Source organism: Callorhinus ursinus, unplaced genomic scaffold (assembly GCF_003265705.2).
Source record: "Callorhinus ursinus isolate GAN/ISIS: 27379988/994484 unplaced genomic scaffold, GSC_fseal_2.0 scaffold9, whole genome shotgun sequence".
NCBI lineage: Eukaryota > Metazoa > Chordata > Mammalia > Carnivora > Otariidae > Callorhinus > Callorhinus ursinus.
This window is the reverse complement of record NW_027397071.1, coordinates 24278626-24306151: the sequence shown is the minus strand read 5'-3', so window position 1 is coordinate 24306151 and position 27526 is coordinate 24278626. Positions and strand designations below refer to the sequence as shown.

Sequence of the window (27526 nt, the reverse complement as noted above, 5' to 3'; positions counted from 1 at the left end):
TAACAGCCACGAATGAAAATGTGAGTCTTTATTTTTTCATAATTTGGATAAACCTGAAGCCACTTTGATTTTATATTGTCAATAACAGTAAAAGAATTGAGCCCACATTTTAGAAAGTTGTGAAAAGTCAACTCCAGGCAACTAAGTCAAACGCAAAAAACAAACTAACCCCTCCACTTTTTCCTAACCACTTAGCCCTTGGTGAAAACCTCGCAATCTAAAGAGTAGGAAAGGCGGGGCCGTCGTTAGCGAGGTCTGCGGCTGCGCGGAAGCCCAGCCAGTGGAGAGCGCGCACCGCGGCTAGAGAAGCCACGAACGCGCTTGGGCCTCTGTGCCCCGCCCTCCGTGCTTCTAGCTCCTTGGGGAACGTTCTGGAAGTTTGGGAGGCGACGTGGCCCCAGGGACCTGCTGGTCTGGTAGGTGTGTTTGCAGCTATCGAGGACCTGGTTCTTCACGTTGTTATTGCTTCCTTCTCCTGCGAGTGTGTTTTTTCCTCAGACTTGCCGAGGTGCTGTCTTTACCTCAGAGCTTTGTAGGAGTGAGAGAGGATCCGCCCCGTTCTTTTCTTCCTTTGAGAGTTGTGTGGCAAGGGGTTTCCTCATGTTTTTCAGGTAGAGTTGTAGACGTGTTTAGTTTTCAGAAGCCCTGTCGTCGTGCAGCCTGCGAATTTATATTTTATTTACGTTAGGTGTCGTTTGTAACCCGTCCCCCCAACTGCATCGGGGTGGGGGGGGGTAGAATCTCAAGAATGGACGCGGCCATGAAGATCACTTGTCAGTTGAGGCGACTGAGCGGGAACGCGATTTACGGGAGGTTTTTGTGCAGGGTTAAACCGATTTGAATTTGAAAACTTGAGAAAAACAAACAAAACCCTAATAGCCGAGAATACTAGGGCCTTGGAACCAGCAAAGACTTAAGACGCTTTGAGTCTGAGCCTTTTATTTTCAGACGAGGAAGCAGGCCAACTAGAAGTGCAGTGATTTGCCCAGAGGCGCGGAGCTGTGGGCTGGATGAGCCGCCGGCCTGGCTGCTAGTCCAGGAGTTTTTCCCCAGACATTCCGGGGGGGACCTTGCTGCCTCAGCCCTAGTTTTCTGGTTCATTTCTAGTCGTTAATTGTACACTCTTGGGGATCTACTGATCGCAATTCCTTTTGTACTTACAATTGCACAAAATTACTAAACCTCTTATGGCTTCAGTTAAATTAGTTTTAAATTGTTCGTAAAACCTACATATAAGGGTGTGAGGAATTAAATGACTATATATTATGTGACTGTATTATCAGGAGGGTGGTCATTAACTAAACAGTAAATTAAATTGTATGGGAGGGGAAATAAAAGTTGCAGTCCATTCCCTAGCCAGGTAGCCATTTACTCATTCAAAAACAAATGTGTGGGTTTTTTTTTTAAGATTTAAAAAAAATCTATTAGAGAGTATGAGCAGGGGGGAGGGGCAGAGGGAGAGGGAGAAGCAGGCTCCCTGCTGACAGGATCCCAGCACTCTGGGATCATGACCTGAGCCGAAGGCAGAGAGAGGCTTAACCAACTGAGCCACCCAGTGTTTTTTGAGTGTCTACTGTGTGCCAGGTGCTGGAGATACAGTGTTAAGTAAAACAGAAGGTGTTCCCTGCTCTCACAGAGGTAGTTGTCATTCATTCATTCATGCAATAAATGGGGAAATTATAGAACATTTGGTTTCAAACCAGCAGGAAGAACTTTCTAATATTAGAGTTGTTCAGAAGTAGAAAGAAACTGCCTTAGGAGATACTAACTAACACTAACTAAATGTGACTTTCATCTTGGTTAGTTGGTTTCTCAATTTTGCTTCAATATAATTTTGTATTAAATAACATGACAAATATAAATTTGATGTTAAGATGCTTATGATTTAGGGGAAATGAAACATGTTTATAAATAATTTTGTTGGGCAAAATATGGTAGGTGCTTAGCAGAGCTGGTATGAGGTGGGAAGGAAGGAGAGGTCTCATTTAAGTTGGAGGGGATCAGGGATAGTTTCTTCCAGCAGACAGGATTTTTAATGGACCTTGAAGGAGAGGTAGGATTTTTTTTTTTTAAATAGACATTAGTTTTTGGAATAGTTTTAGATTTACAGAAAAATTGAGGTGAAAGTCCAGAGTATTCCTACATACTGTTTGTTTAGTTTCCCCTATTACTGACATTTTGTATTATATGGTACATTTGTCACAATTAACCATTATTACATTATTATTAACTAAACTTCATAGTTTATTCTGATTTCCTTAGTTGTTTACTTAATGTCCTTTTTTTCTGTTCCAGGATTCCAGTCAGTATAACACATTACATTTAATTACAATGTTTGCTTAGGTTCCTCCTGGCTGTGACAGTTTCTCACACCTTCTTTGTTTTTGATGACTTCGATGGCTTTGAGGAGTGCTGGTCAAGTATTTTATAGGATGCCCTACTATTGGAATTTGGTGTGTTTCTCATGGTAGGACTGGGATTATGGATTATGGAGAGGAAGGTTACATTTTATCAGTGGTACATACTGTCAACATGATTGATGACTATTAATGTAGACTCTTACCACCTGACTGAGGTAGTACCTATCATGTTTCTCCAGTGTCTCTTGGAGGCAGTGTCAGGAGATTTGTCTCTTCTCCCCCATTTATTAATTTACTCAATCCTTTATATCAGTATGGATGTGCGGATATTTGTTTTATACTTTGAATTATATTATTTTATTTAGTTTGCTACTCACGCTGTTCCAGCTTTGGCTGTAGGAGTCTCTTTCAGTTGATTACTCTTTTTGTCATATTCAGCTCAGTGTAAGTTTTTCCTTTGTTTTTGTTTTTAATCACCTCCTTACTTTCTGTCACTACAGAATACTCTAGGCTCAGCTTGTATGTTTATTGTTCCAGTCCTAGAATAAGCCATTTCTCCAAAGAGCCCTGCTTCTTTTTATTGGAGAATGGTACTAGAAACCAAAGTCTGGCTGGTAGGTGTGATTGTTGCTGAGAAAGTATCATTTCTTTTAGGCCCCTCTCAGCAGAGCAAAGAAATATATACTTGTATGTACTAATCCATGTATGACCACACGTCTATAAGTATTTCTATATATATTCCTTTGTATTTCTGTTAAGCTGATAGTGATTTCATACTGATGTTGCCAACTCTAATCCATTACCACATGACTCATTCTAGCCTTGAAAGATAGATTAAAGATTTAGGCAAAAGTATGAGGAATAAAGTTTAAAAATGCTGTTATGAACATTCTTGTACAATTCTTTTAATACACGTTGTATGCATTTCTTTTCAGTATAAACTTAGGAGTTTAATTGCTGGTTGTGTATCTTCAACTTCAAGTATTTGGTAGATACTGCCTGTCAAGAACTCTGAAAAGTCTGAGATTTTATCCTACTTGGCCTGATATTGTTTGTTTGATTCTGGCAGAAGATACTTGATGCCTGGACCAGACACAGGATTTAAAAGAAAATTATGGCAAAAGTAGTAGCCAAAGATTTAGGTTCCTGATGGTTTCCTTGGCTTCCAAATCCACAAGAGGTAGATGTGTTGGAATAACATAAGTGGACTTAGACACACAGGCAACTGGTTACATTAACAGAGAGGAGCACTTAATAATGAGTGGTGATAAGCCTGCTCAATGCATTTCTCAGTGTTACTCATTGCAAATGAAAAATGAGTGGGTAAAGAGGGCCTGATATTCTTGGCATTTTCAGAAAAAAACATGCAGGGACACTGAGGGCCCATCAAAGATTACCCCAACAATCCCTAATCATCTTCCAAAATGGTTATATTAGTTTACATTTCAGCTACCCGTGTGTAAGAGTCCTTGTGCTTCATATCCTAACCAGTTTTTTTTTTTAAACTCTTAATCTTTATCACTTAAAATACAGCTGTTCTTAACTGGATTCTATAAGAGAATTAAACCTATAGAACATGATTTAAGTGATTCTTTTTTCATTTCTCCCAAGGATGGTACAAATCTAGTACCATTCTAGATGTATAGGAGAGAACCAAGATCATGATATACCATGAATGTCTTAGGGAGGGCTTGGAAAATTATGGCACCGGAATCAAATCTGGTCCTCCACCTTTGGAGCCAAGAATAATTCTTTATAGGGGTGCCTGGGTGGCTCAGTTGGTTAAGCAGCCAACCCTTGATTTCAGCTCCAGGTCGTGATCTCAGGTTCCTGGGATCGAGACCTGCATTGGGCTCTGTGGGGAGTTTGCTTAAGGATTGTCTCTCTCCCTCTCCCCCTCCCTCCACTTGTGCTCTCTTTCTCTCTCTCTCAAATAAATAAATAAATCTTTAAAAAAAATAATTATAGTTTTAAGTGATTGGAAAAAATATTTGTGACGCATGAATATTATGTGAAATTCATATCTTTGTATCCTTAAGTGTAATTTTAAGAAACCCAAACACATTAATTTGTTTACTTTTTGTCTGTGACTGGCTGCTTTCATGCTATAGTGGCAGAGTTGAGTCATTGCAAGAGACTGTGTGGCCCACAAAGCCTAAAGTAATTACTGTCTGGCCCTTCACAGAAAACACAAATAAATGGAAGACATTCTGTGTCCATGGATTGGATGACTTACTATTCTTAAGATGTCCGTACTACCCAAAGGTGTACGTGACTGTTGGTGCGAACCTCTTTCAGCCAGAATTTCCTGAAATGTAAAATTACATAAGTATTCTATTTTCCTTTTCACATTGGTTGTTCAAAACCCAGCCAAAAATGAAGTTTAGTGCTCAGTTGCTTATGTTCTCTTTTGAGCATTCCACACACTAATATATATATTTAAATATATTTATACACCATTCTCATTCCATTTCCTTTTATATAGACTTTATTTGAGAGAGACAAAAGGGGAGAGGGCACAGAGGGAGAGTGAGAGGGAGAAGCAGACTCCCTGCTGAGCAGGGAGCCCGATGTGGGACTTGATCCCAGGACCCTGAGATTATGACCTGAGCTGAAGGCAGACGCTTAACTGACTAAGCCACCCAAGTGCCCTCTCATTCCATTTCTAACTCATCTTTTGTGTTAGTATGTCTCCACTCTGTGCAGCCTTTAATTTTACTACCAAGTTGAAATCATTTGAGCTTTCTCTCTCCCATCTTGTCTCCCTAAGGGGTCTATGTTGGAAGGAGAAGCCTGGGATATGGATTCCTTGGTTACCCAGTTAAATAACATAATGTTTATTAAATATCTACTGTGGGACTAGTATGGAAGGAGACCAAAAATTGAAATATAGTCTGAGAATTCTTCATGGAAATGTTGAGGCATTATCTAAACTACAAAGTAACCATAGGATTTGAACATTCTAAGAGGAGTAGAAATAACAGACATCAAATTCTGTTACTTATAAAACAAGGGCCAGCTCTCCTTTTACTACATTGACCACAAGCATTCTCTTTTTAAAAAGTAAAAATTATACATTTAGAAATAACAATTTTAAGTGTATCATATCTCTTGTTTAATAGTAGTAATTAACATTTATTGAAGCTTACTATTTGCAAAGTGCATTTCAGTAATGACTACTTCACATATGTGCTCTACTGCTTTAAGTGCTTTATGCACAATAATACATTAATCCTCTTTTTTAAAAAAAGATTATTTACTTGAGAGAGAGTGAGACACACAGAACATGAGTGGGGGGAGGGGTGGAGGGGAGAGAGAATCCTTAAGCAGCTCCCTGCTGGGTGTGCAGAGCCCCACATGGGACTCAATCCGAGGACCCCGAGATCATGACCTGAGCTGAAATCAAGAGTTGGACACTTAACAGACTGAGCCACCCAGGCACTCCCATTATCCACATTTTACAGATGAGGAACTGCAGTATGGAGAAGTTAAGTGATTTGCTCAAGATCAAATAATTTACATCTAGTAGATAGCAGAACCAAAGATTCAAATCAGGGAGCCTGTCTAGAGGCCACACACTTAAACAGTACACCATATTGCTACTTCATGATGTGATTTAATCCTCACAGAAGTGTTATGAATGTAGGACTGTTACTTGCATTTTACAAATAAGACAGCTGAAGTTTAGAGAGGTAAAAATGACTTGCCCTAGTGCATATAACTAGTTGGTGAAGGAACCAGGATTTGAAGCTAGGTACTCCAACCATAGAATTTGTGCTCTTAATAATTATGTTATATTGCTCTGAAGATGAATACACAGTCTTTTAAAGAATAACCTTTAATACCACTTACTTTAGTCTTTTAAAAATCTAAAAACTCTTGGTCCCATTTATTCTAGGTTTTGATTTAATATTTGAGAATTCCCAGTATCTGTACCTCCCAAAGCCATGCTGGGTAGATTGCCAAGCCAGATAAACATTGTGCTCTTCTGAGTTTGTCTCAATTCCCAGTCCAGAAAGGCTTCCTGGGGCTTCCTTTCTTCCTTTAAGAACTCACTTTAGTGCTGCCCTCTTTTTCTCTCCGTGTACATAGAAACTTATCAATATATCCTCACCTTGGTGATTTCTGTGCTTTAAAGAAATGAAAAATAGTTGCTTCTTACAAAAATGTAGGAGAACTCTGATAATTCAGACTCTTCTTTTTCATACTGTTGTAAAAGATGTTACCACTGAAAGAAGACACTATAAAAGTAAAGATGTTTTTTCTAGCCTTATAAGCAGTGCAGGTTACTTTATTTAAAAGTTGAATGTGTTTTTCCTTTTGGAAAATAATTGGGATGTAGTAACTGCTGGTATCTTTTTCAGTGGTGACTATCAAGGTGTTTCAGAAGGGTTAATTTTCACTTCATAACAAAGGATTAGTTCTGTTATCTTTGTTTGATTTTAGCTGCCTGGCATCAATTTTGGTTCCATAGCAGCAAGAGTAAGCTACTGGTAATGAAGTAACTAGAATTGCTACAGATTTCAAAACTTGAGCATAAGAAATATTTTTAATAGCTCTAGTATTAAACACCTGTGCTTCTTACACAACAGAATTTAATTTAAAAATGACACACATCATTTTTAAATATTTTTGGAGCTATTTAAAAGCTTTTAAGAGATTCAGGCATTTTTTATATATATATATAATATGTACATTAAATGTATAATGTTTATATAATATATACTTATATATGTTTATTGTATAATACATACTTATATGTTTATTATATAATATATACTTATATTATGTGATGTATAATTATGTTATTTATAATGTATATTACATATGAATAATTATATAATACATATTTATATATAATGTAATACATTTAATACATAATATAAAAATATTTTTTGAGGTATAATTGATGTATAATGAATTGCACTGCATGATGTGATGTTTTGATACACTTACACACTGGTGAAACCATTACCGCTAATCAGTATAGTGAAGATACCCATCATCCCCAAAAGCTTCTTCCTGCCTGTTTGTAATTTTCCCTTCTGTCCCCATTATGCCTTCCTCATAACCATGGTTCTGTTTTCTGTCATTGTAGATTAGTTTGCATTTTCTGGAGTTTTATCAAGAATATATTCTTTTTTTTTTCTTTTAAAGATTTTATTTATTTATTAGAGACAGCATGAGAGGGGGGAGGGTCAGAGGGAGAAGCAGACTCCCCGCTGAGCAGGGAGCCTGATGTGGGACTCGATCCTGGGACTCTAGGATCATGACCCGAGCCAAAGGCAGTCGCTTAACGAACTGAGCCACCCAGGCACCCCTGAAATCCTGCATTTCTATACACCAATAATGAAGCAGTAGAAATTAAGAAAACAATCCCATTTACAATTGCACCAAAAATAATAAGATACCTAGGAATAAAGCTAACCAAGGAGGTGAAAGACCTGTACTCTGAAAACTATAAAACACCAATGAAAGAAATTAAAGACAACACAAAGAAATGGAAAAACATTCCATGCTTATGGACTAGAAGAACAAATATTGTTAACTCTTTTTAAAATGTTTGGTAGAATTAATCTGTGAAGCTCTCTAGTCCCAGACTTTTGTTCACTGGGAATTTTTTGATTACTGATTCAACTTGATATTCTGCTGTTTTGGGATGACATATTCTGTATATATCTGTTAGGTCCATTGGTCTAATTTGTTGTTCAGAGTCACTGTTTCTTTGTTGATTTTGTGTCTGGATGATCTATCCATTGACATAAGTAGGGTGTTAAAGTCCGCTATTATTGTATAACTGCCAGTTTCTCCCTATATGTCTGTTAATATTTGCTTTATGTATTTAGATGTTATTGTATTGGGTGCCTAGATATTTATAAGTATATTCTCCTGTTGGACTGATTCCTTTATCATTATGTAATGCTCTCATTTGTCTCTTGTTACAGTCTTCATTTTAAAATCTGTTTTCTCTAGTATTGCTACTTCAGCTTTTTTTTTTTTTTTGCTTTTGATTGCATATGTTTTCCGTCCCTTTACTCTCAGTCTATATGTGTCTTTAGGTCTGAAGTGAGTCTCTTGTAGGCAGTATTATAGATGGGTCTTGTATTTTTATTGATTCAGTCATCCTTTGTCAACAGCCATCACCATGGAGGCAAGACCCTCCTACAGTAAAAAGATTACAATTCCCTGAAAGCTCAGATTATGGTTAGCATTTTTTAGCAAGAAAGTATTTTTAAAGTAAGGTATATACATTGGTATTTTTTTAGTGCTATTTTGCATCTAGCAGACTATACAATATAGTATACAAAACTTTTACATGTACCAGGAAGCCAAAAAATTCATTTAACTTACATTATTGTGATATTTGTTTTATTGTGGTGGGTCCGGAACCAAATTCACAGTTTCTCCGTGGTATGCCTGTATTTAGATTTCTCTTATTTCTATTTTTTCATTAATGGTAATTTTTGTCTTTCTAGGAAAGTGTCCATTTTATATAGGTCATTAAATCTGTTGACACAAAGTTGTTTATAGTATTTCTTTATAATCTTAATTTCTGAAAGGTTGTCAGTGATACTCCTTCTTACGTTCCAGATTTGGTAGTTTATATCCCCTCCCTCCTTCTCTCTGTTTCTCTCTGTTAGTTTAGCTCAGTGTCAGTTTTGTTGATCTTTTCAAAGGCCCAACTTTTTATTTCATTAATTTTATCTGTTGTTTTTCTGTATTCTATTTTACTGATTGCTGCTTTAATCTTCTTTCTAATTGCTTTGGGTTTAATTTTTCTAGTTTTTTAAAATGGAGTAAGGTGCTAATTTGAGACCTTTTTAAATTTAGTCTTTTAAAGTTATAAATTTCCCTCTAATACTGCTTTAGCTATATCCCATAAATTTTTATATATTTTATTTTTATTTTCATTCAGTTCAAAATATTGTCTCATTTCCATTGTGATTAGTTTTTTGACTCATTTCTTTCTTGTGTGTGTTTAATTTCTTTATATAAGACATTTGTTTTTATTTATATTGATTTCTAATTTAATTCTTTTGTGGTTAGAGGACATACTTTATATGACTTTTGTTTCATGTGTTTTAGGTCTCTGTTAGATGGAAATACATTTATAGTTGTTATATATCCCTAATATATTGAGTCTTTTATCATTGTAAAGCATTTCTCCTTGTCTGTAGTGATGTTTCTTAATGTCTATTTTGTTTTTTATTAATATAGTCACTCCAACTCTCTTATGGTTACTGTTTGCATGGTATATCTTTTTTCTATTTTATGATTTTCATTCTGTTTATATCTTTGAATCTAAGACAGCATATAGTGGATTTTGCTTTGGCTGGAACATTTTATCTGTTCACATTTAATGTAATTATTTAATATGGCTGGATTTATGCCTGCTATTTAAGTTTTTTTTAAGAGATATAATCCACATAACACAAAAATAACCGTTTTAAAGTGAATTAAAATGAATTTTTAAAGTGAATTGGAGTGAATTTTAAACTCAGTGATTTTTAGCATATTCACTATGCTGTACAACCATCACCACCATTAAATCTGCCATTTTGTTATTTGTTCTTTATATGTCTTTGTTGTTGTTCCTCTGTTACTTTTTTACTACCATTTTTGTAATATATGAGTATTTTTTAGTTTACCACTTTAATTTCTCTGTTTTTTCTTTTTTCTTTTTTTTGTTGATTTTTATTTTACTTTTTTTTAGTTATTTTCTTAGTGCTTTCTCTTGGGATTATAATATGCATCTTATTATTTCAGATTAATACTTCTACTTGGCACTATAAAATGGATTCTCCCACTGAGGGATCTTAGAAGTTAAATATAAGAGATATTGCTTACAACCAAAATAATTTCTTTTGTTACTAGAAGCCTACTGTTAGTATTGTCAGCATATCTTATCACTAATGTTATAGGAACATAATTCATTGACCAACTACTTTAGTAAACACAACTGTGCTAAGTGTTAAGGGAATATAGTAAGGAGGTGAATTCATATCTCAAACAAGTAAAGGGAAATCTTCTAATGATATTATTTAGGGAAAGATAATTGTGGGATAATATTCGTCTGAGAAGGTTTTGTAGACTGAGATATGAAGTTTGCATTTGTAGAGATAAGAGGGAGTATTTTAGAAACTTGAGAGAATTTTGGAAGAGTTTAGAATGAGAATGGTGTATATATAAGTGATGGCAATGGAAATAAAAAAGGAATTAATCAAAATACCACAGGCTTCTTGTCTAAAATAGCAGATTGACCCCATCTGTTTATCTTTTCTTCTTCTCTGAACATTTGAAATGATAGTAAAGATTTTTTTTTAATTAACAAACACAAAGAAGGAGTAAAATAGCAAGTGAGAAATTTAAATGAGTATGAGGAAACGAAGACAGAGAGGAATGGTAATCAATTTGGTTATAAAAGAAAGTTATCCAAGTACCTACAGAGGGAGAAATTAATGAGAAGAGAGGAGTTTTGCCTCATGGACAAGAGGCTGAGTACTGTACTTGGAAGCATCAGGTATTGGTGCACATCAAGAGCAGAGTGTGGAAGGAGAAAAGATTGTTGAAAGTTCATATGCAAATCTATTAGAATTTCCTTGGGTTCTCTTCTCCATTCTGAACATTCAGGGAAATTCACCCTACAGTTCTCCAATGGAGAAGGCCGGAGGTTTGTTTCTGGAGACATTCATCTGGGAAGATGGATTTGGGAATACCGGGCACGTCTCTTATCTTATAAGAGATGTCTTCTGTAACGATCCAACATTAAATAACAATAGCCTCCAGCACTTATTCCCCATGTACTCTAATTTATTTTTCTCCATGGCACACATTGCTACCTTCCATCACTCTCTCCTTATCACCCATATTTGTCTTTTTTTTTTTAATTGCTGGAATCATCTCACTAGAATGGAAGCTTCATGAGGGTGGAGATTTGTTTTGTTCACTATTGTGTCCATAGTCCCTATAATATCAAATACATAGTATTTTTTTATTAATAAATATGTAAGTAAGAAAAGACAATTAAGGATTACTAGACATTTGAGGAAACCTTCCAACATGAAAACTAGATTAAATAATCAAAAAAAGATCTGTAGAAAACCGAGACAATGTGGACAACGGAAGAAAACTTTAAAAAAACGTAATTAGCTACCTCAGAGAGATGAGAGATACTGAATTCATAAAACAAAGAGATGCCATGAAGAAGAATGATCAGAGAATAAGAAAGTGCTCCTAGTAACAAAAAATATGCACATGTGGTAGTTTAAAATTTAAAAAATAAAACTCTCAGCTTCTGATTTCTAGTCTAGCACGTAATGGAACTAGTAATTCCATCCTAACAAGTAAAAAGCTGAACAAACTGAAAAATCAACAACAAATCTGTCAGAGAAGTGAGGTCATGTGGCAAACTTCTGCACCCAAAATTGTAGAGACAGAGGGATTGATACGAAGAATCACTTACTGGAGCAGAAACCAATAAGCAGAAACCTCTGCAGGTACCAGTACTGGGATGGAATGGGGAAACCTAAAGTGTAATTGAAGAATTGCTGGAGGCACTGTGTCAATAAGTAGGGGGACCCATTAATTAGGGGGCCCTGTCTTAGTGTGAACTGCCATAGCAAAATCCCGTGGACTGGGTGGGCTTATACAACAGACATTTATTTTCTCATAGTTCTGGAGGCTGAAAGTCCCAAGATGAGGGTGCCATCCTGGGTGCGTTTTGGCAAGAACTTTCTTCCTAGCTTGCAGACAGTGGGCCACCTTTTGCTGTAGCATCTCTTCTTTTAAGGGCACTGATCCCATCATGAGGGCCCCACTCTTGACCTCACCTCATCGAATCCTGATTATCTCCCAAAGGACCCATTTTGAAATACCATCAAATTGGGCTTCATTATATGATTTTGGTGGAACATCATTAGGTCCATAGCAGACCCCCACACTTTTGTGAGTTCTACCTCTGGGAGCTCTACCAGGTTCTCACAGTGAATATTGAAGAAAAATTCCTTTGTGATTCTGGCAGGGGGAAAAGAAAAAAAAAAACATTTTGAAATATGTGAGAGCATCCTGTCTTAAAAATTCTGCTCTCAAGATGGGGCACCTGGGTGGTTCAGTTGGTTAAACATCTGATTCTTGATTTTGGATCAGGTCATGATCTCAGGGTTGTGAGATCAGGCCCTGCCTTGGGTCCTGCACTGGGCATGGAGCCTGCTTAAGACTCTCAAAAAAAAAAAATTAAAAAATTTTACCAAAACCTAACTGTGTTGGTATTTTATCATAGACTAATCAACATGGGCCAAGGGAAATACCCAGCTTTAGCCCCCTGGAGGCACCCCCTCCCACCTAAGCAGGGGAAAAATCTGAGAAACACTGGTAAAATTCACAGCTCAGCATTGCAGGCTCCTGAAAAGACTGAGACCTAATATTAGAACTATAGAATCCTTCTCCTCCCCTTATACCTTACCACCATGTCACCAAAGGCCTGTGTACCAGAGTTTCTTTTACCAAGTAGGTCATGTTAGACTTTCAACAAAAAACTATAAGGCATACTAAAAGGGAGAAGACATAATTTGAGGAGACAGCACCAGAGGCCCAGATATAGCAGGGATGTTGGAATTATCAGACTAGGAATTTTAAACAACTGTAACTGATATGTGGGAGGCTGTAATGGAAAAGTTAGACAATATAACAAGAACAGATGGGTAGTGTAAGCAGAGAGATGGAAATTATAAGAACGAATAAAAAAAGAAGTGTTGGAAATAAAAGGATATAACAGAAAGGAAGACTCATCTGATGGACTCATTAATAGAATTGACACAGCTGAGGGAAGAATCTCTGAGCTTGAGGATATGCTAATAGAAACTTCCAAAACTGAAAAGCAAAGAGAAAAAAGACTGAAAAAAACTGAGCAAAATATCCAAGGACTGTGGAACAATTACAAGAAGTATAACATGTGTAATGTGAATACCAAAAAGAGAAGAAAGAGAAAGGAACAGAAGAAATACTTGAAGCAGTGACTAAGAGTTTCCATTTCCCCAAATTAATGCCAGACACCAAACCACAGATCCAGGAATCTCAGGGAACACCAAGGATGATAAATGCCAAAACAACAACAACAACAAAACCCCCCAAAAATACAAACTCCACCTAGACATATCGTACTCAAACTACAGAAAATCAAAGATAAAATATCTTGATAGAAACAACCTTATCTATAAGAGGAGCAAAGATACAAATTACATTACAGCAGAGCTTGCTGGTGCTATCACTTTCTGTGCCATGTGAGGACACAGTAAAAAGGTGGCCAACTGTCTGCAAACTAGGACTAAAGTTCTCACCAGAACCCATCTGGGATGGCACCCTGATCTTGGATGTAATTGCATGTAAACCATGCAAGCAAGAGAGTGAAGTGAAATACTTAAATTACTGAGAGAATAAAACCACTGACCTGGAATTCTCTGTCCTGCTGTGTCCTCCTTCAAAGTGAAGGAGAAATAAAGATTTTCTCAGATAAGCAGAAATTGAAAGATTTGGTTGCCAGTTGATCTGTTTTATAAGAAATGTGAAGAATTTCTTGAGAGTTATATGTTAGCTAACTGTATATTAACTAACTGGAATATGCACAAAACCTTAAAAAATAAAAATAAAAACACATTGTACAACCTAAAAAAAAATTTGAGAGAAGGGAAATGATAATGTCAGAAACTCAGATCTATCTGAAGAAAGGGAGAACAATAGAGAAGGAATAAGTGAAAGTAAAGAACTTATTTCTCTTATTTCTCATTCATCTAACAGATAAAAGCTTGTTCAAGATGATAGTAACAACAATGTATTTGATGGTTATAGCTTATGTAAAAGTGAAAAGGATGACAGCAATGAGATAAGGGATAGGATGGAGGACTTAGGAATATTTTTTGTTATAATATACTTGTACTATTTATGAAGTGGTATACTGTTATTTGAAAATAAACTTGGATTAGTTGTAAATGGATATTGCACACTCTAGGGCAACCAGTAAAAAAAAAAGTTTAAGAAAAAACTTTTAGAGCTAGTTAGGAAAAATCACCTGGAAAATGACCCTCCCCCCAAAAAAATTAAAACAGAAGACTAAGATCAAGCTATGAGATCTAATACCCAACTCATAGCAGTTGCAAAAAAAAAAAAAAGAATATTGGGAATATTAAGTATTACAAAATAGTTTTTTAGAATTGAAGAACATGAGTATCCAGATTAAAAGGTCTTGCTGAGTACTTAGTACAATGCAGGTAAAAAGATCTACCCAAAGACACTCTGTTGTGAAATTTCAGAACACTAGAGATTAGGAAAGACGCTAAACATTAAGGTACCAAAAACCTTCTGGAGAAAACAAATGAAAAATAAGTCACTTACACAGTAGGAATAGGAATCAACATGGTATGTCCACAGCTACACTGGTTGTCTAGAAAACAGAGTAATATTTATAAAGTTCTGAAAGAAAATATATCTAATAGGATATATAGGCACAAACATACATAAATACACACATATATTTATAAATATCAATCAAATGAGATAGGATAAAGATTTTCAGACATGCAAGGGCTCAAAATACATCTCTGTCCTTATTTATTGCCGTGCATACTCTTTTTAAGGGAACTACTGAAGAATGCTTCAGTGAAACAAAAGAATAAGTCAAGGAAAGGGAAATGACTCTAACACAGGAGAGAGGTGCTGGGAAGTCCCAGGATGACAGCTAATGAATCAGAGAAATACCCAGTTTATATTTTATCTGCAGGAATGGGAAGGCATCTCTAGGGAGAAAAATGTAACTGAGGGATTATTTGTGTTGGAACGTTTGAAAAAAGTACCAAAAGTCTTGTGAAAATAGTTTATTGTTTTGTTTTGGTTGAAAGGGTTGACTAAAGTATATAATGATGATAATAATATATTTGTATTATGTCATTTGATTTTCTTAATGATTCTGAGGTATTGGCAAGCCAGTATTATTCGTCTCATTGTATGTAATTATATGTGTGAAAATAGGCTTAAAGACGTTGAGTGATTACAGTATTAGAGGTAAGACTAGAACCCTGGTCTAACTCCCATTGTATTTTTTCTACTGTACTATGGATCTTCTACCAAAAGGTCTGAATGTATGCCTTATATTTGGCATAGATTCCACATACACTCCACATCCTCACTGAATCAAAGCCATAAGCACCCATTTTGTCTTTTGCAGTTCTACCCCTCCCCCTGCCCCCGATACACCACCAATATTCTAACATAGTTTTTCTTGTTGCTAAGATATTTTTGCTGTTTTACCTTTCACCAGACACTAAACTAAACTCAGTGACAGGAACCTTCATTCTGTTTCTAGAATTAGTCTTTATATTTGATCCCTCTGGCTTTTGATTTGCATCTATCTCTTTTATTTTTTTTTCTTTTAAATGTGTTTGGAAATTTATTTTTATACATTTAACTATGCATGCAGGGTTTTTTTCTCTTTTATTCCTGACTAGACTCTGCTGCAACTCATGGAACTCAACCCCATATACTTCTTTTAGTTTAAAACAACTTTGCATCTAATTGGCCTTCTTTTAGGCAAGAATAAGCATTTGGCAACTATTTCCAGAGTTGTCAGGGATGATCCTGAAGTATCATATATGGAGTACCAGGTACCTACTTTCCCAGTGGCCATTTGCTTCTTGCCGTTTTGCCACCAAGTCAGGTCAGTACATCCTTTTCAAAATGTTTCTTCAACAAAATGTTTTGTAAGCATGCAATTCTATTTGTATATTTATTATGAACTATGACATTTGTGCTCAGGGTAAAGACCCAGAAAGTCATTTAATTCACTTCTGACTACATATCATTCTATTTAATCAGGGGATTCTGATCATCATGAGATTTTGGTAATAGGAAAAGCTCTCACCAAGAACACAGCCTCTGTAGAATCTAAGTTTATTCATTACTACTTAAGAATTAAAGAATTCTTCTGCCTCCACAGGTTACTTTGCCAACTTGTACACTAACCACAGATCTGTATTCATAGCATAGTTTTTGAAAGCATTGTTTATTGCCTAACGTGTCCACATTTATTTGTCACCACCCATCACCCAACAAATCATCAGCTAGATCATGGTAGAATACTTTGGCTTCTGATTGGTTCATCTACACACCTGCCACATATATTTACTTATAAAATACCCCCACATTCTTTTACCCCCCTGCCCTTTGGTCAACCTGTTACAGAGAACTAGAGTTCATGATAGATACGCTGAGCTCTTGTTGATGCCTTGGCCAGCTGCATGTCAGATATAGTGAGAGGGTAGGTATGACCCAGAAGAGGAGTTCATGTGACTTCAGTCTATTCCTAAGAATCTGATCCCAGAATACTCAGAGTCTCCCCAGGTAAACTCAGCAAACCCTGCCTTGTTTACTGGGAAGAAAGACTGACATTGTGAGGATGGTGCCTTTTAAGCTAGCTTGATCCATCTCTGCACCACATATTTCTAACACATAAAGACACATGGCAGAAACCTTCCACTGTTAATGGCAGTCATCCAGAACTTACTTATTTGTTCCCAGCTTGCCATAACCTTTATTTTACTTCTGACTTCTGGACTACTGTTTGTATTTAGCAAAAGTGCCAGGCACTGTGATAGGCATTGGGAATACAAAGATGAATAAAACATGGTCCCTCTCCTTAAGGAGCCTCCAGTGAGAAGTCTCTTCGTTGAGAATACAACTATATAAACAAATTTAACTATATTAATGAATAATTTAACAGATATGCTTGGGCTACTATAGGTCCACAGAAGAGGGAAGTCCTGATTGCCTATGGAGAACAGGGGAGAGTTTTTTAGAGGAAGTAACACACAAACTGCTAATTTAAAAAAATAACTAGGAATTGACAAAGTGAGGGGAATTTTATTCAGAATATATAGAGATGAGGTGTGAAAAAGCATTTCTTGTTTAGGACTATAGGTTCTTCAGAATAGCTAGAGCACATGTGATACGTTAAGGAATGGTAGGACGTGAGCCTGAAAAGGAAAGAATTTGTACACCTTGAGTAGGCCATGGTGAATCATTAAAGGATTTTAATTGGGGAGGAATATGATATTTGTGGTTTTACAAGATAATTCCATGTTATTGCAAATTAATTATAATTGGAAAAGTTTGGGACCACATCATATGTCCATTGTAAATTACCAGAGATAATTTAAGGGTAGCAGAATATGCCTATTTGACATAAGGATTATTTTGAGCTGATTATTTTAAGGAATACAGACATAGGAGAAGCTCTGAAGCAGAATAGAAGTTATCCTTTTGTAAGGTACATTCACACTTTTGAAGAAAGTCTCCATTTTTAAGTATCTTCTTTGTATCAAGAAGAGAAGGTTGACTCTAAATCGCAAGAAACTTAAAGATGGCACTGACTTAAATCTGCATAACAAACCTTACTCTCCTTTACTCTGTTTTTCGTGGTACCTTCCCAGCACTGGCCTCTCCCATAACATCTTTCATTTGTCTTTATCTGAAGATGGTATTTAGGGTGGTGGCTTAGGCTCTCTCAAGGAATTAACTCATTTTTTTTCTGGTTATCTTCCATGTATATGTGAGGTATACATGTTAATAAAATGGTTTGTTTTTCTCTTGTTAATCTGTCTTTTATTATAGGGGATCTCAGCCAAGAACTCCTAAGGGTAAAAGGAAAATTATTTTCCTTTCCTGCATAAGGGTCAAATAAAGGGTGGCAAATCCATACAACAGAAATTATATAGCCTTTACATATTCCCTAAAAATATGTAAGGAAATAGCTTATGACAGATTATTAAATGAAAACACTTGAGTATAAGTCCTAAATATATGGAAAGATATACCATATTCATAAATGGAAAGACTCAATTTCATAAAGAATTTAGTTTTTTCCAAATTGTTTTATAGATAAATGCGCTTCTAATTTTAAAGATCCTCTAACAGTTTTAAAGCAACTGACATGATGATTTTAAAATTTATGGGGCGTGGTGCGCGTGGGTGGCTCAGTCGGTTGAGCGTTTTGGCTCAGGTCATGATCTCAGGGTCATGAGATCGAGCCCCATGTCGGGCTCTGCTTGAGATGCTCTCTATCCTCTGTCCCTCCCCCAACTCGTGATCTTTCTCTAAATAAATTAAATAAAATCTTTAAAAAAATGAATAAAATTTAGAGGGAAGAAAAAAGACCCAAGAACACATATAGCAACTACTGAAAAAGAAGAGTAAGATACTGAGACTTCCCATATAGAAATCAAGAGTTTTTATAAAACTATAAAAATTAAAAACAGCATGACATTGACTTGGGAATAATTAAATTGAACAATGGAATAGAATATAGAACCCAGAAGCAGACCTATGAATATATGGAAACAATGTGTCACTATGGTGACATTGCATTGCAAATAATGAGGAGAGAAAAGACTACCAAATAGTGTTGGGACAACTAGGTAGCCATATTTTTATTTTTTATTTATTTATTTATTCATTTTTAGGTAGCCATATTTTTAGAAAATGAAATTGGATCCCTACCTCAGATTCTATACAAAATTCTAGATGAATTAAACAAATGTGAAAGATCAAACTAAAAATTTAGAAGACAAAGAGAATATCTGTGACTTCTGGGTAGAGAAGATTTCTTAAAAAGCACTGAGAATAAATGAAAACATTGGTAAATTTGACAATATTGAAAATTTTAAGTTCAAATAATATAAAGGGGAAAAGGCAAGTCTAAACCAGGAGAAAATACAAATAGTTGACAAAAATTAGTATCTTGACTATATAAGGAAATCCTACAAATGAGAAAAAGAAAAGGAAAATCTAATAGAAACATGGACAAAAGACATACCCATTTCACAGAAATGGAAACATGGCTTAAGAGTGTCAGTGTCCATAATCTTCAGAAAAGTACCAAATTTAGACCACAGTGATACTCACTTGAATGCTACTAGATTTACAGTAATGAATTTTTACCTTTTCTCCTACCCACCTCAGACAACTGTACCTTAAACTTTTTTTTTTTTAAGATTTTATTTATTTATTTGACAGAGACACAGCAAGAGAAGGAACACAAGCAGGGGGAGTGGGAGAGGGAGAAGCAGGCTTTCCGCTGAGCAGAGAGCCCGACGCAGGGCTCGATCCCAGGACTCTGGGATCATGACCTGAGCTGAAGGCAGACGCTTAACAACTGAGCCACCCAGGCGCCCCTGTACTTTAAACTTTAGCACACTGATATTTTTGAAATTTTCTTATATAATTTTCTTTTATTATCTGGTTGCCAATGTGTACAGTACTTTGTGTTGTTCTTGCGCAGAGTACTCTTCCTTCCTTTAGTGCAGCAGTTCTTAAAAGTATGGTCCCTAGACAGGCATTAACAGCACCAATAGAAATACACATATACTGGCCCCACCCCTCAACTATCTTTTCAAGGATGTGTAGTGAATAGTTTTGTAGGTTAGAGATAGTATTTTCCTCTAGAGTACAGGGCAGTTTTGGTTGCAGCCCATTATAAAAATCAGGGATTCCTAAGCTCAGGGTTTCTTTCCTATAATACACCTCACTGTTTCTGCTGATATTACCTAGCCTTTTCCCCGTAACCATGTGGGAATTGGATTTGGGGAATTGCTGCAAGAGAATGAGGATCCTGGGGTGCCTGGGTGGCTCAGTCATTCAAGCATTTGAGTCTTGATTTTGACTCGGGTCATGACCTCAGGGTTGTGAGATTGAGCCCCACTTTGGGCTCTGCACTGAGTGGGGAGTCCACTTGAGATTCTCTCTCCTTCCCCTCCCCCTGTGTTCTCTCTCTCTAAAACAATAAATCTTTAAAAAAGAGAATGAGGTTACTTCTCTTCCTGTGAGTAAAAAAACAGGTAAAAAAAAAACATTCTTTGTCCTCTGATCCAAGAGTCTTATGTCTTTTGTTAAATCCATGAAACTGTGGCAGGCTAACTTTTTTTTTAGCTTGCAAATAACAGTAAAACCACAGACCTTTCACAGTTCTTGACACAAGTCTTCTTTCATGAAGTTAGTGCCCTGAAATGGGAACCATTGCTTTTAGTAATTGTTAATAGAGTTAAATAACAAAAATTCAATCGAGTAAATTTAAAAATCAGATTGGCTTCATTCAGTAAATCATGAATTGGGCAACATCCCAATTAGCAAGGGAAAGGAGCTCCACCAAGCTGTAGAAAAGGGGAGGTTTTTAAGGCTGGTGGAAAAAAGAAATTATTTGCAAAGAATGCATTGTTTCAGGCAAGATCGCCTTCCTGGGGGGAAAGGAAGGGATTTATTGGGTGGATTATTTATTTCACTAGTGCTGACCAGGTAATTTGGTGTTGACCGGTTAAAGGTTACATACATTCAAAGGGGTTGAAAATGTAGTTAGTTTAGATATTAAGTTTTGGTTTACTGATGTGGGGTTTAGCACAAATGACTCCATTTTGGAGTCATTGTTCTGTCTCCTTTTTAACAGTAGGAAGCATGGTATTGCAATAGGAAGCATGGTATTGAATAAGCTTAATGTATAACAAGACATATTTTTTAGTTTCAAATTTTAACTTTCAAATATTCGTTAGAGTGTCTCCATTAACCTAGTTTCATTTCTGTCTTTTATTTTCATTTACCAAACGTTTCTACATTGTCCTGTTTGCTCTTTCTTTTTATCAGATTGTGGCACCATTAGAAGCTGGGTTGATCCAGAGACAGACAGATGGCTGAAAATGGCAGAAAAGAAAAAATAAAATGGACAACCACTATTATTATTAGCTCATCTCTTAAGGTAAAGAGGCATTTGGGCCACTGATCTTTAAAATTAAAAGCAATAGAACAATATTTTAAAAGATCCTTAGCTTGATTATCCAAAGTTATATGGATCTGCAAGAACATAAACTAAATGTATTTTATTTATTTATTTTTATTTATTTTTAAGATTTTATTTATTTATTTGACAGAGAGACACAGCAAAGAGAGGGAACACAAGCAGGGGGAGTGGGAGAGGGAGAAGCAGGCTTCCCACTGAGCCGGAAGCCCGATGTGGGGCTCGATCCCAGGGCCCTGGGATCATGACCTGAGCCGAAGGCAGACACTTAGCGACTGAGCCACCCAGGCGCCCCAAACTAAATGTATTTTAAAGATAAATTCTAAACTTTACTGCATCCATTTTCAACATCCTACTTCTTTAAATATTTGAAGGTTGGAAATTTTTAAAAATTCTTTTGTTTCTCTATAAGCCTGTTCTAGAGATGTTAAAGGATTTGAGATGCAGTAATGCGCACATGTATATTATTTGTTTTTGAAGAAATAAACCACAGAAACTGATCTGTGTACCTTAGTGGCATTAGAGGGAGGCTGTCTCCATACAGTTTGGGTGGGGAAGGGATGGAAAGTTGATTCCATGAAGGCAGTTGGTCAGTCCACAACCATTTTTAGCTCCTCAGCTAACAGGATTTCTCCATTGCCCTGGTATTTATCTATAGACACTAGCTGATGTGTAGAGGGAAGGGGCAAGAAATGACTGTTCCACAGTAAAGATGAGAGAGGCAAGAATAAGACTAAAAATAAGATGTTTTAATCCATTCTGTCCTCCCACTGCTACCTCAAGCTGCACTTTGCCCTGTTGACTTTCGCCACCTAGCTCCGTAACACAAACCAGTTTAAGACAGCCTTAAGTATCACTGTTTTTTTCATGCTTCTTTTTCTTAGGTTTCTGGAATTCCTGTTTTTCTCTTAATTCTATGTCTTTTTCAGACTGACTTTGAGAGAGGGAGCCAGCAACCCATGCTAATTTGCCAAGAACAACTACTTCATAATTCATTTGTTATGTTTAACTGTCTTGCTTTGTCCTATTTCTGTTTCTTTTTTATCTCCTTGTCACTTTTTGTATTGATTGGTTTCTCTCTCTCTTTCTCTACCCCTCTCCCTCCCTCTTCCCTCTCTCTGTGTCCCTCTCCTTTCTTCCCTTCCTCCCTTCCCTCTCCCCCTCTTTTATTAGCTTTGGAAATTATATGCTCTATTTCTACTATTTTAGTAGTTTCCCTAGAAATTTTAACATGCATACTTATCTCCACAAAATCCACAGTGAATAATTACCTTTATTTTCCTCTTAAGGGACAAAAGAATCTTAGAACACTTTAATTCCAGTCATCCCTTTCTGTGTTATATCCTGTTGTCATATTTAGTGTAATTCTATTTTTTAACTTTTCTAAAGTTAGCATTTGTTTAGATATACTCATGTCTTTGCTACTGTTTTTGCTGTTCTTTCCTTCTTTTGGTTCAGACCTCCCATTTTAAATCACTTTCTTTTTATCTGAAGAATATAATTTAGAAATTACCTCAATGAGGATCTTCTAGAGGTAAAAACTTATTCTCAGTTTTTGTTATTATCAAAATATTTCTATTTTCCCCTTGATCTTGAAAGATATTTTAAAGGTCAATTTAATTGACGTATAACTTACATACAATAAAATGCACCATTTTAAATGTACAGTTTGATGAGTTTTGACAAATGTGTATACCTGTGTAACCACCACCCCAGTCAAAATATAGAACGTATGCATCACTCCAGAAAGTTCCTTCATGTAGTCATTTGTAGTCATTTCTTTTCTCACCCCTTGCCTCAAGCAACTATTGATCTGATATTTATCACTATAATTAGTTTTGCCTGTTCTAGAACGTCATATAAGTGGAATAATATAGTTGGTACTCTTCTGTGCCTTGCTTTCATGTTGTTGCATATAACAATAATTTGTGCCCTTTTATTGCTGGGTAGTAGTTTAGTGTATGAGTATACTACCCCAATTTATTTATCTATTCACCAATAGATGGACATTTGGGTTTCCAGTTTTTGGCTGTTATGAATTAAAGCTGCTCTTAATCTCAGTATAGGTCTGTATGTTTACATGGTTTCATTTCTTTTGTAAATACCTAGTAATGGAATTGCTGGGTCATATGGGTCATATGATTATTTTTATAAGAAATTGCACAACTTTTCTCAGCTTCACTACAGATGAACACTGAATCTATTTAACTGTGTAACTAAAATAAAAATAAATGTGGGGATTATGGTTTTATATTCCCATCAGCAATGTATGAAAATTCCAGTTGCTCCAAAGTGAAAGATATTTTCGCTAGATTTACAGATACTTTCTTTCAGCATATTGAGGAACTCATTTCACTAGATTCTGACTTTCATTGTTGCTGTTGATAAGCTAGCAATCAGTTTGTCACTTCTTTGAAGATTACCTGTCTTTCCTCTTTGACTGCCTTTTAGATTTTGGCATTCTATAGTTTTGGTTTTTTTTTTTAAGATTTTGTTTATTTATTTGACAGAGAGAGACACAGCGAGGGAGGGAACACAAGCAAGGGGAGTGGGAGAGGGAGAAGCAGGCTTCCCGCGGAGCAGGGACCCCAATGCAGGGCTCAATCCCAGGACTCTGGGATCATGACCCGAGCCAAAGGCAGACGCTTAACGACTGAGCCACCCAGGTGCCCCTGGCATTCTATAGTTTTAAGGTATAGATTTTTTTATTTTTTATTTTTTGAGGTATCGTGAATCTTTGAATTGTTATTATCAAGTTCTTATTCATCATCTCCTTTATTCCCTTGCTCCTTCCTGTCTGAACTCCCATTAGATGTATGTTAGATCTTCTCACAATGTTCTCTATGCATTTTGGCCTTTCTTTCACTTTTTCTGTCTTTAGGTTGCAATCTAGGTAATTTCATCAGTTCTGTCTTCCATGTCAGTATTTCTCTCTACTCCTATTAAACTCATCCATTGGAAGGTTTTTTGGTTTTCTGTTCTGTTACGTTTGACTTTTTCCAACTTATGAAATATACACAGAGAAAAGTATACAAAAGTATATATGAACCATTTAATGGAGTTATTGTAAAATGAATACCATGTAGCCAATCAGGTCAACAAATAGAACATTACTAATTCTCTTTTCTCTTCAGGACTTTATTATATCAATGATCAAATACCAATTGTATTAGATATTTATAATTTATTAATTATATCAAATGTGTATAACACCTGTACTTTTTCTGTAGCTGTAATTCCCACATTTATTTTCATGTTAGTTACACAGTTAAATTGATTCAAGATGTATCTTTGTTTTTTTTTCAAGTCTTTCTCAGGTATGATTTAAAAAAATTTTCTTCATATTGTTCCTATTTCATTTTAAGTACTGTAGATAGTTGATGTTTTTGTTGCTGTTATGGAATATTGTTTCCCCATGTTTTCAGACTATAAGTAGCAACTTTTGAGTTTGTGGTAATTTATTTTTAATCACTTCACTGAATTTTCATGATACATTATCAGTTGGATTTTCAAGGGAGGCAGTCATAAGTTGTGATTAGAATTTCTGACAGCTATATCTCATGGCCTTTTGCTGTAACCAGAGCATCTAAAATAGTGTTTCTGATTTTAATGGGAATACTTCCAGTGTTTTATTACACATGATATACCTGTTGCTATAAAATATTTGTTGTGTTAATATTCATCTAAGTTTAATTTATAAAGTTTTTCTGTTCATCAGAAATAGGTGTACAGGGGCTCCAGGGTGGCTCAGTCAGTTAAGCATCTGCCTTTGTCAGCTCAGGTCATGATCCTGGAATCCCAGGATTGAGTCCCACATCAGGCTTCCCGCTAAGCAGGGAGTCTGCTTCTCCCTCTGACCCTCCCCCTTCATGTGCTCTCTCTTACTCTCTCTCTCTCAAATAAATAAAATCTTTAAAGAAAAATAGGTGTTCAGTTTTTCAAATGCATTATTTTTTGTTGTCTGTTGAGAAGAACTTAAGTGACTAATCTTTGCATTTCTTGATTAAACTAGTTGGTCATTATCCGTTTTTCTTTCATAGTCTCTTAAAATTTGGTTTTCTAATATTTTATTTTTGAATCCTTATTTATTAATGATTAGGCTGTGGTTTTCTCTTTCTGTGCTATTTTTGTAGGCAAGAGGAGGTTTCCTTTTCCATACTTTTTTTTCATTCCTTTTGTTTATATCTGTGAAGTTATATAGTATGGAAATTGTTTGTTCTTTAAAGTAAAAGGAGCTTTTCTATTAAATTTTCTGTGCTGATAATTTTTTATGAACTGTAGAAAAATAGTGATTTCTATGGTTTTGCTCTGTTAAGTTTTATACAATGTTATGAGTCTATTTCCATAAATTATATATTTTTTAAAAATTTACCTAAGTCATAGAGGTGGTAAACTTCCTAAGTTGAAATTTATGAAATTGCCATTTCTGTTATTAAAATTTTCATACTGACATTCTTTTAAATTTTCTGATAAACTCTATCAGTTATTGAGTACCCTTTCCCACTTCTGTTTTTATTTATCTTTCCTTTTTCATGAGTAGATTTGGTAGACAGAATACTAGTTTTACAGAATACTAATAGGTATTAAATTTGTAGAAAGAAGTATTGGATTATATTTGGAATGTTTATATAAAATTTATACAAGTTTTTTTTACTGCACTACTCTTAAGAGCCTTTCATATGCTTAAATGCGTGGTAAATCCTCAAAAGGAGACAAAATAATATTCAGTGTTTCCCAATATTATTTGAATACAAGGAACATCTTTTAATACTTCATGGGACTAATAGTCCATGAAACATGCTTTGGAAAATCTAGTCTTAGCTCCTGGTTATTTTGAAAAATTAACTTTTAAAAAAAATTTTATTTTGTATTTTTTAAAAGATTTATTTATTTATTTAGAGACAGAGTATGCATGTGAGTGCAGGGGGGAGGGGCAGAGAGAGAGGAAGAGAATCCTAGACAGAGTCTGCACTGAGCATGGAGACAGACTCTGGGCTCGAGGCCATGACCCTAAGATCCTGACCACAGCTGAAACCAAGAGTCAGATGCTTTAACCAACTATGCCCCTTTATTCATTTATTTATTATCATTATTTTTAAAGATTTTATTTTTTCTTAGTGCATGAGCAGGGGGAAGGGCAGAGGGAGAGGGGGAATTGGGCTCCCTGGGAGCCTGATGTGGGGCTCCATCCCAGGACCCTGAGGTCATGACCCGAGCAGAAGGTAGACACTTAACCAACTGAACCACCCAGGCACCCCAGCAGGTGCCCCTTTAAATTTTATTTTTAAGTCTTTTTTTTTTTTTTTTTTTAAAGTAGGCTCCACATCCAGCATGGAGCCCAGCATGGGGCTTGAACTCACAACTCTGAGATCAAGACCTGAGCTGAAATCAAGAGTCAGACACTTAACTGAACCACCCAGGCACCCCTTTAGATTTTAGTTTTAATTTAATTTTGAAGATTTTTATTTTATTTTAAAGATTTTATTTTTAAGTAATCTCCATACCCAGTGAGGGAATAGAACTCACAACCTGGAGATCAAGAGTCTCATGCTTCAAGGACTGAGCCAGCCACGCCTCTCCACCCTCCACCCCTTTTCTTACTGGATCAGCAGTTGACAGATTGATAGGGCATGAGAGTACCCCCTTATGGCTTCTGACTCTATTTCATCTGCCTATTTATTTTCAAAGGTTTTTTTGTTTGTTTTTTTGTAATTTCTTCACCCACCCTGGGGCTCCAACTCATGACCTGAGCTGCATGCTCTTCAGTTGAGCCAGCCAGGCACCCCCAATGACTCTATTTTAAAAGAGGTTTCCTTTGATGAATTTTCACAATACCAGTTATTACTTTTTGTTTTATTGCTGAATAATTTCCATTGTGTGAATATGCTTGAAAAAGTCAACATTATTAAAAAAACTAGAAGACTAACAAAAGATGTAACAACCAAATGCACGGTCCTGGTTTGAAAAACCAGCTGGTTTAGTCAGTGGAGCATGCAGTTCTTGATCTCAGGGTCCTGACTTCACACCCCATGTTGGGCATAGAGCCTACTTTAAAAAAAACAAAAAACAAAACAAAAAAACAACTATAAAAGCCATTACTTGGCCAATTGAGGAGATTTAAATATTAACTGATTTATTAGTTACTACAAGGTAATTAATAGTTTTATTATCTCACTAAGCCTTTTTTTTTTTTTTTGGCAAAATCTCTGTCCAGTTTCTCTATTAATGGCACTACTGTTCTATCAGTTGCTCAGGCTTAAAGCTCTTGTAACACCAGCTCCAACCTTTTTGCTTCCACCCCTACCCACCCTCATATCAGTTCAGGTTTTCAGCACTTTTT

The 27526-nt window shown here is 35.9% G+C and overlaps 1 protein-coding gene across 3 annotated transcripts in view; it reads left to right on the top strand.

The window, feature by feature from the left end:
- The first annotated feature begins 290 nt into the window (after positions 1–290).
- CUNH1orf146 (chromosome unknown C1orf146 homolog) overlaps positions 291–27526 on the top strand; it is a 34994-nt gene continuing 7758 nt past the window's right edge. Inside the window, exons 1-2 of one of the 3 annotated variants that reach the window (XM_025872187.2) lie at positions 291–416; positions 21036–21147. In XM_025872187.2, the coding sequence (XP_025727972.1) occupies positions 21079–21147 (69 nt within the window). In that variant the 5' untranslated portion in view covers positions 291–416; positions 21036–21078. Of the gene's footprint in view, positions 417–569; positions 612–18772; positions 18821–21035; positions 21148–27526 lie in introns of those variants that run through there. The other 2 variants (XM_025872189.2, XM_025872188.2) reach the window with 2 other exon arrangements.